General features: G+C 33.1%; 1 protein-coding gene across 1 annotated transcript; it reads right to left on the bottom strand.

The window, feature by feature from the left end:
• Positions 1-532: 532 nt before the first annotated feature.
• Positions 533-955, bottom strand: LOC147390817 (uncharacterized). Its single transcript, XM_086458943.1, has one exon. It carries the CDS (start codon positions 953-955, stop codon positions 533-535), a length of 423 nt encoding a protein of 140 aa, XP_086315069.1.
• Between the last annotated feature and the right edge of the window lie 12,517 nt (positions 956-13,472).

Below are 13,472 nucleotides of genomic sequence, written 5' to 3'. Positions count from 1 at the left end.
TTTCAATTATAAATCACTTCAATCAAAAATCAAAACCAACCAACATGAGACACCTTACTTCCTTGTCATTTTCGGGCTTTTAGGTACCTAGTTATTATATTTAAAATTGAAAAAAAAACAAAACAAAAAAAAAAACAAACAAACCAAGAAACTTAGAAATCCTTAGCACTATTATGTAAGTTGGTCTTGGACAATTCTAACATCTGTTAGTTCCGATACTTTTGATTTTAATTATACTATTAAAACATGTATAATTGGTCACCCATTAATATCCTTATCTAAAATAGCAAATTATTCTAAGAAAGATTAAAGGAGAAATAGAGGAGTTTTAACATGTATGTATAATTGTAATTCTCATATCTTGTTTTTGTGTGTATCATATGAACCCACGACAACAGAAAGACTACCAAACCTTATTTCCTTAAAGAGCTGGAATTCTAAACAATTGAATTCATACATCTTTGAAGCTCGATCCTCTATGTATTCTTATACAATTTTTGCCATAGAACTCACTTGATGTATGATTCCTATATTATTGATTTTCCTCGGGAATTGTTTCCAGCTTTGGCTGCCAACTTCTTGGGGAATCAACACCATCCCATGTACCTTGAAGACCTGAAATAATATCTTCCATCGATATCTTCTTCGATAATAATTCTTGAAGTTGTTGCTTTGTTATAATCACTTTTATCCTTTTAAGACCACCCACATGATCATCATCGGATGTATCAGACGTATTAGTAGAATCAACATAGCCCGGACAACTAACAAGATAATACATATGACCAATCTTCAACTCATAATTTGGTGGGAGATGATGTTGTGAATTTTCTTGTGAGATACATACGGCGAAACCGATGAAATTTACTAGAAGATCCTTCACGAGGATCGATGTTCTATATTCGAGGATCTTGCCATCACTCTTTGCTATCCGTAAGATCCTTTCGTGCTCCATCGATTTGGATGAAGAATTTTTATTGGATCTACAAAGTGGTAAGCAATTTCCCATGTTTCTAAGGAGGTATGACATGGTGCTAAGGAACTTCAAACTCAGCTTTTATAAAGAGAAAAAGAGAGGATAAAGAGAGAGCAATTAAAGAAAGAGAATTGTTTCGTATTTGCAAAGACAGGAGAGAAAGGAAGAAGAAGAGAAATAACAGAAAAGGAGAAACGTAATGCATTAGCAAGTTTGAAGAGAGGGGGAACATAATATTTAAAGTAACATTTTATGGTAATTTTGATTACACCCCTCTGCTTTTTATGAGATGCTCCTTTGTTTTTTCAAATTGATTACATACCCTTTGATTAAAGTCTTTGCTGAGAGACTAATAGAAAATGACCTAAATACCTTCACTTTCAACCTCTTGTCAATAACACTTCTATTTTTAACCCAAAAAACCATCATCTTCCTCTATTTTTTTTCCTCATATATTTAATCTCAACATTCTTAAGAAAATAATTTTCCCTAGAGGTTGAAACGTTCGAAGAAAATGGATGATTGGGAGAAAAATCAATGGTGTGTGTGATCATAGGGAATTCGTTTTTAAGGGAAATTGAATTCCTCAAGAAAATGAATTTCTTGGAAACATTAATTATGTTGTTTAAGGAGTACCACTTAGCTAAGCGGTAAGACTTGTGTAGATTGTTCCTAGGTCCTAGGCTCAAATCCCTTGAACTCATATTTCTTATGCTTACTATTAACAAATAACAATATTTTCTTACTAACCAAGGATTTACCTATCAAAAAATAAATAAATTATGTTGTTTAATAGCACCTAGGAAAATGTCAAAATGGGAATTGATTTTTAGTGTTGAGGGGTTGGAGTAATCATGGGAAAATCATCTTCTTAGGGTTGGAGTGGGAAAACTTTTTTTCCCATCTAAAGCGAAAATCACTTGAGCGAAAAGAATAGATTTTTCAGAGAAAATGCATAATCGTGCACCTTAAAATATTATTTCACAAAAACCCATTTTTCATGTGCAATTAATTATACAAATCCAAGGAATTTTTTTATTAGAAGATGAAAAGGTCTTTATGTCATTTTATTAGTCTATTTTGAGTAGTCCATGGTCAAGGGTGTATGTCATAAGTATGAAAACAAAGTATGGTTTATCAAATATTAACCAAAAACAGGAGGGGTGCTCCTAAATTAGTCTAACATTGACACATGATGGGTTGTTTGTTTCTAGTGGAAGTAGAAATAAAGCTTATCTTTCAGTTGCAAAAGGTGTGATGGGCCGGGGAAGCTAAGCGTGAAAGGGAAATAGGTAAAAAAATACAAAATAAAAAAGAAAGATAAAAAATTGTCAACACGCATGCAAGAGGGGTCGGTTAGTGGAATATGAGGCATTTGCATTGCTCATTAATTCTTCATAACTTCTCATCTTTATTTAATTTTTTTATTTCTACCACTTGTATAAGTCCAATGTAGTCCAAGTTTTATACACTCCTATAGACAGCTAAGATCTGACACACCCATATAATGGGCTGGACAACATGGGAGGATCCATCCATTGTCAATAATTAATCCAATCGGAACAATCTCACCCATTCGATCCATCGAACTTCCCATGAAAAGAGGTTGAGGACCAACCTCATTACAGATTATGATGATGACAGAAAGTAAAGATCCGAGGACTAAGCGGACACCTCAAATGACACTATTATCAGTAATTGTCGCAAGGCAAGACATGTATTGGACAACTTATCAAATTTCAAAATAATGATATTTTATATTCACGATGTGATGAAAAAATATGATTTCAACAAGATAAATTAAGAATAGTGTATTCAAAGAATAACAATAAATATAAAACTGAATATTTTCAAAGCTAAAGATATAAAATTTTCTAATTAAAATATTTTTATTCAAATAAAATTATAATTAACTTAAATATTAAGAGAGAAAGAAATCGATCCTTGACACTGGAGGAAAGAATGCGTTATACCCACAATCAGGTTAGAATATTAAATAGTTGGGATTATGTAGTGAACCAATCTTCTATGTGAATCTCGCCTCTCTAATTATGTGAGCAAGGTGTCGATCCTTTATCATACGAAATAAAAATTAATTTGATCGATAATTTCTAACTATTGAATATTACGCATGGAGGGTATAACATATTGGTAAGCTAATATCTCATCATATAGATATTATTTATATCACAATGTTCAAGTGGAGCTCTACTTTGTTACCTTCACTGCGCTGATGTCAAGGAAGCGTAAGCCACAGCTAAGTGGGTTCGGTTGTTTTATTCGATTCTTACAATAATTAGTATTAAATGTATGAAAGGGTGTTTGTTTCTTTCTTGGACAAAAGAGAAAAAAAAAAGTGTTAAAATTTGTTTTGTTTAATAAGGCTGGAAATTGGTGCATGGTTTAGGTTTGCAATTTAGGGTTTAGGTAGGGTCCTCCATTGAGGAGGATTTGCACCTTATTACTAAGGAGCATAGAGGGTGAGACACTCCACAACCAATATCGTACACATGGTCCACCAGCACAAACTATCCAAACCATTAGATGACTCATCTATGGCTGGCCCATTGATTGAACGGTTGAGATTGATAGTTTGGTGGGTGATGCATATGATATATATGAGATGTAGACATCATCATGAGTTAGAATTTGATTTTCTATTATACTCTTTAGGTGGGGTTGTTGGTGTTGAGGTTCAGTTATCATAATGCAGGGTTTGGACCACATTAGGTTATGTGGGTGTGGTGAATCGCATTAGGCCATATGAGTGTGGTCAAGTTTTAGGTTTTTAAGTGCCCAGGGTTGTTCCTTTCAATTAGTCATTTTAAAATTCAAAAAATCAACTTGTTAGTTAGGCCCTGTTTGCTTTTGCTATGGCTTCTTCTACTTCTTAGTAGGAATATAAGTAATGGAAGTGGAATTGAAAATTATCATTTAGAAAGACATGTTCTTGAAAGAAAAAAAAATGTGTTATTTTATGGGCATAGTGATCATGTTATATATTTTGGTCTTTTGGTCATTAAGTTAATAATTTAGAAGCATTATGTTGGATGCTTTGGTTATAAACTATATAAACGTGGGTATTAGTGTTCAAAAATTATAAAAGTTTTTAAGTTCAGTTAAATTTCCGCAAACTCTAAAATTGACAATTGGGTCGTAAACACTTCTCACTTCTGATCATTTTCGACCTTTTTTTTTTTTTTTAAGAAGTTAGAAGAACTTTTCAAGTGCTTACCAAATTATAATTTGAATACGAAAAGAGAACCCAAAGGGGCTCTTAATTTAATAAGTAAAACATATTGAAATAAATAGAAATATTTTAAGATCGAAGGTGACAACTTGGTTAAATTAAATTAATTTGTAAGTATTAATACCAAGACTTGGGTTCAAGATCCTCCTTCACCCACAAATGTTTATATATGTATGACAAAATTGCTTTCAAAAACTAAATTTGTGTATTTTGGATCTCACCTTTAATTGAGTGGATTGAGAGTGTGTTAGACTGCTTGAAAAATCATGGAGGAATTCTTCTTTCTTTCCTTTTTCTGAAAAAAAAATGCAAAGCGTCTGAAATTCATTTATCAAGGAATTTGATTTGATTTTGAGTGGTTATAAATTAAGTTATTTATCATACCCTCTCAAGAAAATGATTTTTCTACTTAATGAGAAAATTTCTAGCAACTTTTATTTACATTGAAGCCATTAGAAGGAATCAAACATTACAAAACCCATTTCTCTTGGATTTTCCAACCAATCAAACACATCATTAAGGATTGTATGATGTTAAATGAATTTTGACCGAAAATTAATTTTCCCACGAGAATATGATTTTAAGGTGTATGGAACTCATTTTATTCTCTTGCAATTACTTCCACCCCTAATACTAAAAACCAACCTTCTTTTTGACATTTAATATATGGAATTAAACTTAGTTAAGCCTTACATGAAGATAAGTTCGATTTAATATCTGAGAAGTCTACGCGTCATCGTGCTTTGATGAATGAATTTGAGAATTTGAGAACTTTAGTGGAGAGATCTATTTTTTCCTAAAAGAAAGAAGAAAAAAAAATTAAGATTTGATAGATTCCCATTACTACAACAAAGACCAATAGGTAATTAATGAATTATAGCCATACGAATTTTCAATTCGATCATGATAACAAATAAGCGCGTATTAAATGTTTCATGTGATAATAATTATGATTAAGTAGGTACTGAAATTTTTAATTATTTTCTTTAAATGTTGGGGCGTCCACTACCATGAATATCATCATCTCAATTAAGAAAGAAAAAAAAGAATGGAACGAAGATCTCATGATCTTGCTAAGAAAAATAAAACTTTAATAAGTAGAGAACTTCATACTCTTGACTTGGAGATAGAAGTCTTTCTTATGTTAAGTAAATAACAGTTGCATGACCATATAGTAGTTGTCCTAGCGGTTAATAAGGTGCTCGTTAAGCTTTTAGATAAGAGTCGCGATAATCTGACTTAGGCACGTGGCATTTTCAATCGACTTATCTGACATGGAAGGCTAGGATACCATAGATGTGTTTTTCTCGGATTACAAAACTGCATCTTTTTATGAGGAATTGTATTTTTTATCTCGAGGAGAGTACATCTACAATTTCCAAGCCTGTCACATCAGATAAATTGATTGAGTTGCCACATGCCTAAGTCAGATTATCCGCACTTGATAGATAAGGTTATATCTATTGTTGTCACCACCCAAATCTGTCCCAATTAACGCCACTAGACATAAGCTAGGTTAGTTTTGTTCTATTATACAATTCTATTAAGGGTAAATTACACTTTGACACCCTATAGTTTGGTATAATTCTATTTTGACGTCTAACATTTTGATAATTGCACTTACCTCCCATTTCATTGACGGGGATAAAATTTAGAGAGTCATGTTGGAGTGACCTCAAGTTGGAACCTCATATTGCATTTCTTGACGTGAAAGTGAATAGGAACCAAGAAGTGCAATATGATATTCCAGCCTAACGTTACTTCAATATTATTTAAATTTAGATGTTATTTTACTATTTTACCATTTTATTGTAAGTTATTTTTTATTAGAAAAAATAAATTTTAACGCACATAGATGATGGTGACGACTATAACAAAGATGATGATGAAGATGAGTATGGTTATCATCACCGTCAAACTGTTTGAATCTATGTATGTTTGTTTTATTAAAATATATAAATAATTTTTAATGCACATAGATGATGGTGATGACTATAACAAAAATGATGATGGAGATAGAGTATGGTCCCTGCGGAGGGATAAAATCGTCTATCATTGATCCATACTATCAACACGTATCCCGAGACAAACACATGAAATTATTTGAAGAGTATTCTATCTTATTAAGGAAGAATCCTAATATAAGAGGATTCTTCTCATTTTTTATGTAATTATTACTTTAGATAAAGGATAATGTGGTCAATTGTAACTTAATTAAAGTTAAGACTCTAATTAGGATTTTTCTATTTAAAATTCGAGAAGTCATTGTAAAGAAAAAGAAGAAAAGAGGGAGGAAGAAGGTAGAGGAAGAGGGAGAGGAGGCCATGTAATCGCAAGATTATAGTGAAACGACTCCCCGAACCCGTGGACGTAAGCATGTTTGCCGAACCACGTAAAAAATCTTTTTGTGTTCTTTCTCTTTTTCATTATTTTTTCATTATTTCTATGATTTATTGGTGAATGATCTTGTTAACAATTAAATCTCGAGGTCAATCACAAAATCGACCTCCACAGTCATCATCACCGTCAAACTGTTTTGATTTATGTATGTTGGTTTTATTAAAATATATAAATAATTTTCAATAATTAAAACATAAGTTTTAAAATTGACTTGATTGTTCATTGAATTGATTCTACTCAAAAATTTGCAAGTCACTTAAATGAGTCAAATAAAATCGTATTGAATGTATGAATAACTTTTAATAAATAAAATTATTTATTTTTTTATTTTTTACAGAAATATTAATAACCAAATAAATTAGTCAAGTTTTTTATTTAACTCGGTATATTTTTATATTAGACCACTTTGTTAAATTGTTAAAAGGGTCTTTTAGATATTTTTCTTAAAAAAAATCTTCAAAAAATTCTTAATAGATTAATATTTTATAAAGTGAGACTTAAATAATCTATATTATTTACAAGAGAATATTCAGTATATACTCTCAATAAAGAGTCCTTCATGGTCATTGTACCATTATTATTTCATGTTCAAATTTATTTTTAAATACTACAATCATGTTGTTGCCAGCAACAACAAAGAAATAAAAAAAACAAAGTCAAAGAAAAAAAAAATATGATTCATATATAGTTTAAAAATAAAACCTTGCATTAGGTATATGCCTCACGTTAAGATATATGCTTTTTAGTTCGTCATGGTCTGAGACGTAAGTCCCACTTGTTTTTATGTTTCTTCCTTGCACTTGAGGACATTTTTAATGAGCTTTATTTTGAGGTATACCATAGCCTAAGTCTCACATGCCTTTGAAAACATTAGTTCAGAAAGTTTTTTTGCACCCAATTTCTATAAAAGGCATGTTAAAGGCACCCCAATTGTTTGGGCATCCCACTGTATAGTCAAAGTTTGTCTTATATGAGTTAAAATTTTTGGAATAGACTGATTTTTTGTGAGGATGGTCTCTATGGTGAGGAGATCATCCTCACCAAAAATGAGTCCATTCCAAAACTTCTAATCCCATAAAGAATGATTTACAAAAAATATGAATGATCCACGATTCTTCAAGTTATTCTGATAGAGTTAAAAGTTTCGGAAATGGTTGAAATTTTATGAGGATGATCCCTTCACCACATAGATCATCCTAGCCAAAAATCTACTCATTCCGAAACTTTTAACCCATAGAAGAAAAAAAAAATAATATATGATCAATTGTTCAGGTGCCTTTGGTAATAATTGAAGTGCCTTTAACACTTCCCTATCTATAAATTCCGTTACATGTATCTTCTATTTTTTCTTTTTTGAAAAAAAGATAAGGTAGGGGTTAGGCAGCCACCCTTAACAAAAAGAAGTTACACTTTGCCATAGGCATGCCAATGACATCCTTTTCTACCATTGTGAACAAGTATCTCCCATTTGTGAATATATTTAAAACTTCCTCAAAGGAGGATGTCTCTACTAAAAACTTGTCTAAAACAATATAAAATTTAAAAATATGACTTTAGAGCATATCCCATTGATGACTAACTTTTAATCATTTTAAGGATACTCGAATGTAATGGTTATAAATAAATAGTGTCTGATTTTTTCATGTGTAAGTCCAAATATTCATGGATAAAAAATTAAAAGAAAAAATGGTATATATACGTAAGACATTTTGGATGCACATTTTCAAGGGGTATGGCATCAAGATTTGAGCCTGACTGTGAAGGTCGGCCTGTTTCAAAATTTTGAAGGAACACTCCTCTTAAGACACATGGTATTTTATACTTATTTTACGCTCCTACATTTTTGTCAATATTTATAATACTGTTTTATAAATGCCACGTGTAATTCAAAGGAGAGGGTTCCTTCAAAATTTTGAAGTGGGATGGCCGCTTCAAAGTTTTTTTCCTCGAGAGAAATGGTCAAATGTATTCACAAGTAGGTGGTGATAGAAAACCCAATCCTCAGATTGTAAGATGGAACCACCCAACAAACTGACTAGTTAGGTCATATCAATGCAGAAAATGTGAATGTGTAATCACTCGATTAATGACACGATATGCTAATATGGGTTCAACCAATGACACGGCTTTGCAATAGGAACATGGCATCACCAATGGGACGTTGTGCTTTGATCTTCCCAACCAATGAAATAGATCAAATGATTCGATATCTTGTTCATGCCAGATATCGAGTCGTCTCAGACAAATTTTCCTATATGTTTGAGGCGTCTTGTTCAACAATGAAAAAAGTGAACGTGGGGTTTTAAATAGGGGTGCAACTTGGTTCGGGTTGGTTCGATTTAGAGTAAAATTAGAACTGAACCGATCATGGTCGGTTCCATTATATGAGAACCAAAACCGAATCGATTTAGTATAAAACCGAACCAATCTTAATTCGGTTTGATTTGGTTCGGTTCCATGGGTTGAAAAAAAACAAAAAAACAAAAAGTTTTCTCCCACAAATTTATCAATAAAATTAGGTAAACACATAAATTATAAAAAATTAAAAACCAAAAAAAAAAAAAAATATATATATATATATATATATATATATATATATATATATATATATATATATATATATATATATATATATGGGAATGTTCAGCACCCTAAGTTTTACCACACACTTTAACAAACGTTTTTTGTCCTACATGGGTTAGAAGTTTTGGAATGAGCTGATTTTTGGTGAGGATGATCTCTATGATTAGAAGATCATCCTCCCCAAAAATCAGCCCATTCCGAAATGTTTAGCCTCATGTTTACACGTTGAAAAATCGTGGACCGTCCATTTTTTGTAAATCAATTTTGATGGGGTTAGAAGTTTTGGAATGAGCTGATTTTTGGTGAGGATGATCTCCTCACCATAGAGATCATCCTCACCAAAAATCAGCTCATTCCGAAACTTCTAACCCATGTAAGACAAAACGCGTTTGTTAAAGTGTGTGGTAAAACTAAGGGTGGCGAACGGGACCCTATATATATATATATATGAGATCACACAAAAATTAGATTAATTTATAAAAAAAATTTGGATTTCTAAAATTTATGGAAAAAATTAATTTTTCTCCAAAATCCATCCCAAAACAAAATGGGTTTAGCTAATCTGCAGTTGCACTCTCACAGCTGCACGTCAAGAGAAAGAGAATATCTGTCGGCCACTGGAGTTTGCACGCCCGTAGTTCCACCCCAGAGAGAGAGAGAGAGAAAGAGAGAGCGCAGCCCACAATAGCTCCGATGACGAGAGAGAGAGAGAGAGAACAGCAGCCGCCCCCCGCAGCAGCTTCTCCTCCGACGAGAGAGAGAGAGAGCTCCTCCTTCGACGAGAGAGAGAGAGAGAGAGAGCAGCAGCAGCAGCTTTTCCTCCTTCGACGAGAGAGAGAGAGAAAGAGCAGCCCGCAGCAACTCCTCCGACAGTAGAAAGAGAGAGAGGAGAGGGAAAAATGAACGAATGAAAATAGTTTAGCGTTTTTTAAAAAGAAAAATATTTATATTTTATTTAAAAATAACGGTTGGTTTGGTTTTCGATTTGGTTCGATTTTTTATTAAGTCTAAACCGAGAACCGAACTGAACCAAATCCATCGTTCTTTATTTTTAAAACCCGAAACCGAACCGTTATAAATCTAAACCAAACCAAACCAATCCAAAACACACAGTTTAGTTCGGTTCTTGGTTTGAACTGATACATTGACTTGTCTGTCCACCTCGTCCATGCCTGATGCTAACACGACTTGAGCAATGCATCTTGGTCTGGAATGAGTATTGAAACCATGCTACCAACTCTATAAATATACAGGAGCAGAGCCAGGATTTTCTTGTAGTGAGAGTAAACTATGATTAGTTGTATAGTTGAAAATTTTGAATGAGGGGAAAATTATTTGTGTTGGAAAATACAATTGGAGGGAGGTGAGGGTGTAGGGGCAAATGGAATATGTAATCAGTGAAAATATAGGGGGTGTCTCAAAGTTTTGTGGACTGCAATTGCCTCCACCAGCTCCTTACTAGTTCCGCCTCTTAAGAGATATGGTCAACTTTTTACCTCTAGAGACATAATCATCATGAAACAACAGCTTTGTATCTCTTGATCTTCTCATCCTCTCTCAAAGTCTTCTCTTCTTTCCTTTTTAATATTTGCCCAAGTGGCCGTTGACGTAGTTCAATGGGTCTACTTGTGTCAACTTTGCCTCCTCCTGGATATCCAACATCAATCAAATAATTATTTAAATTTACTATGATATTTTATCAATTTTAATGGATTTGTTCGTAAAGTCCATGATATTTAAAAAATATCTATATCCTAGAAAACACCTATAAACCTTAAGGAGGATGTCAAATGAATCAGGAGTAGCGTTGCAACTCCACTCCTGGATGTACAGGATCTGGACTTCTTGTTAAGATGGATTGAAAGAGATTGGGAGGGCCCACTTACTTCAAATCTTCCCCTTGTAGTGGTCGCTTCAACTCTAATTAGAAGCTTGAGTTTAGATATACTGGACTTACCGTATATAACCCGTCTCAGACACAAATGGTACAAACATTGGAGATCCTGTACTTCAAGGAGTTGGATAATTGGAAAACACCTTAACACAATCTCTCTTGTGAGCCATGGTATCCTTTGTTTTAGACCTACAAATTAGGGGTGCACATGGTTCGAATTTTGGCAAAATTTAAATCAAATCAAACATGATCAGTTCTACAAATTTGAAATAGAACCAATCCAATTACCCTATCGAAAATAAATCAATCCAAGCCAACCTTGGTTCGGATCGGTTTTCGATTTTCATACTTTCAAAATTAAAAAAAATAATATTTTTTCTTTAAAAAGAGGAAGCCTTTAGATCAGATCATAAATAATGACTATTTTTAAAATGAAAATGGTTTTATGATTAAATTTTGACTGAAATATTTATAAATTAAAAGTTAGAGGAAGCTCAATGAGGCTAAAAAAGATTATAATTTTAAAATTGGTATTTTGGATGGATTAGTGATGAAACTAATCCATAAATAGTAGATTAACAAATCCAAATCTAGGTTAGTATAGTATATTTCATCTAACAAATACGGCATAAAAGTTCTCGTAAAAAAATAAGGAATCAAACTCTTTGAGAAATTTTTTTCATAAATGGGTAAATCCATTTGAGAGTTGAGAGAGATATTTGTGGACATTTTTTTTATGAGTTTTTGTTAGAAAAAAAATAAAAGAGATGAAGTTAATGACTTTAATGAATTACCTCTTCGTAACATAGTAACACATTTAGAGAGAGAGAGAGAGAGAGAGAGAGAGAGAGAGATGGGTTACCTCTTCGTTTTTCGATGAGGTGGCGAGTGGCAAGGTGAGGGAGACGAACGACGATATATACTATAATAGATACTTCGGATTGGTTCGGTTCTCGGATTTGTTTGGTTCTATTATACCCCTAATTCGGAATCGAACTAAATCAATCGAATTTTTTTTTTACAATCTACAACCAAACCAAACCATACTCAATCCAAACTAAAAGGCTTCGGATTGGTTCTCGGATTTATCCAATCCAATATGCACCCCTACTATGAATGGCTAATTGGACTTATTGATCACTTTTAATCAATAGATTTCAGTGTGATTCACATCGGCTTGGAACTCATGAGCCTGTGGGCCCAAAATTAGTTTGCCAAGTGGCATCCTATCGAGACTGGAGTCAGATTACTACTTAACACCGTGTTGTGTAGAATCCAAACTCCCGTTCAATGAACCTAAGTACGTTTGTTTCCAAAAATAGGATGTAGGGTTGAAAGTGGCTTTCTTGTCTTTTTCTGCTGATCATTCTTCTCAAAGCCCACTTTATGGGGGCTTTATGGGCTTTTTGAGTGTGGGTTGTTAGCCGTCAAAGGGCCCACCACATTTCTACAAGAACAAGTTTGATCCACCAAAGCTCCTTATTGAATTAATTAGTGGCAAACTATATGTCCCACAAATCATTTTCAAAGGCAAAGGGCATCAAAATGTTTGAACAAATAAAACTATAAATCAAATCTTTCATCATGACATATTGTCACCCACCAATTTGGCAGCACTTCCCACATAAGATTGATGCAAGAGCTCGTATCGAATTGGGACTCGTCTCAACTACATGTTGTTACCATGGTAACCAAGGTTGAATTCAACAATTATTCGTTTGGGATCAAGTTGATGGACCAAGTTTGAATTCGGCAATTATTCGACTAGGATCAATTTGGTTTTCATTCAGGACTCTATAATAATGTTTTTGCATTTCTTCTCATAATCTTCAACCTCCATGATAAAACCCTATCTTAGTCTTGAGATTTGAAAGTTGAAGAAAATAAAATCTTGAGGTTGAAGCGTAAAAATTTACTCTAGAGATGGAAGACAATGGCCATTTAGAATTAAAATGAGAAACAAAAGAATGTTTAAGTCAGTTTTCGAAGTAGAAAAATTTACGAACGAAAATTGAAAATGATGGATTTTTAGGATAAAATCAAGATTACAAAAAAAAAGTCATGATTTTCTTACACCGCTCTGACACACGTCCCCTAACGTGGCATGGGTTAGAACCATAGATTTCTTAGTACATCACCATAAATATGTGTAGGTATATCTTGAGGAAAAGAATCTATGGTTCTAGCACATGCCCTATCAAGGGGTGTGTGTCAGAGTAGGGGCATTCGAAAATCATAATTCTTACAAAAACGATCCTAAAAAAAAAAAACTTAAAATGAAAAATAAGAAGAGAGGATAAATGGAGAGAGGCGGAGGCCAAAGTTGGGTGGGTAACGTGAAGAAACAAAAGGTGATAAACTTATCATGG

The sequence above is a fragment of the Akebia trifoliata genome, chromosome 11 (genome assembly GCF_017979445.1).
Source record: "Akebia trifoliata isolate Shusen 1 chromosome 11, ASM1797944v1, whole genome shotgun sequence".
NCBI lineage: Eukaryota > Viridiplantae > Streptophyta > Magnoliopsida > Ranunculales > Lardizabalaceae > Akebia > Akebia trifoliata.
The sequence above is the reverse complement of the archived record's forward strand: the minus strand, read 5'-3'. Positions and strand labels throughout refer to the sequence as shown.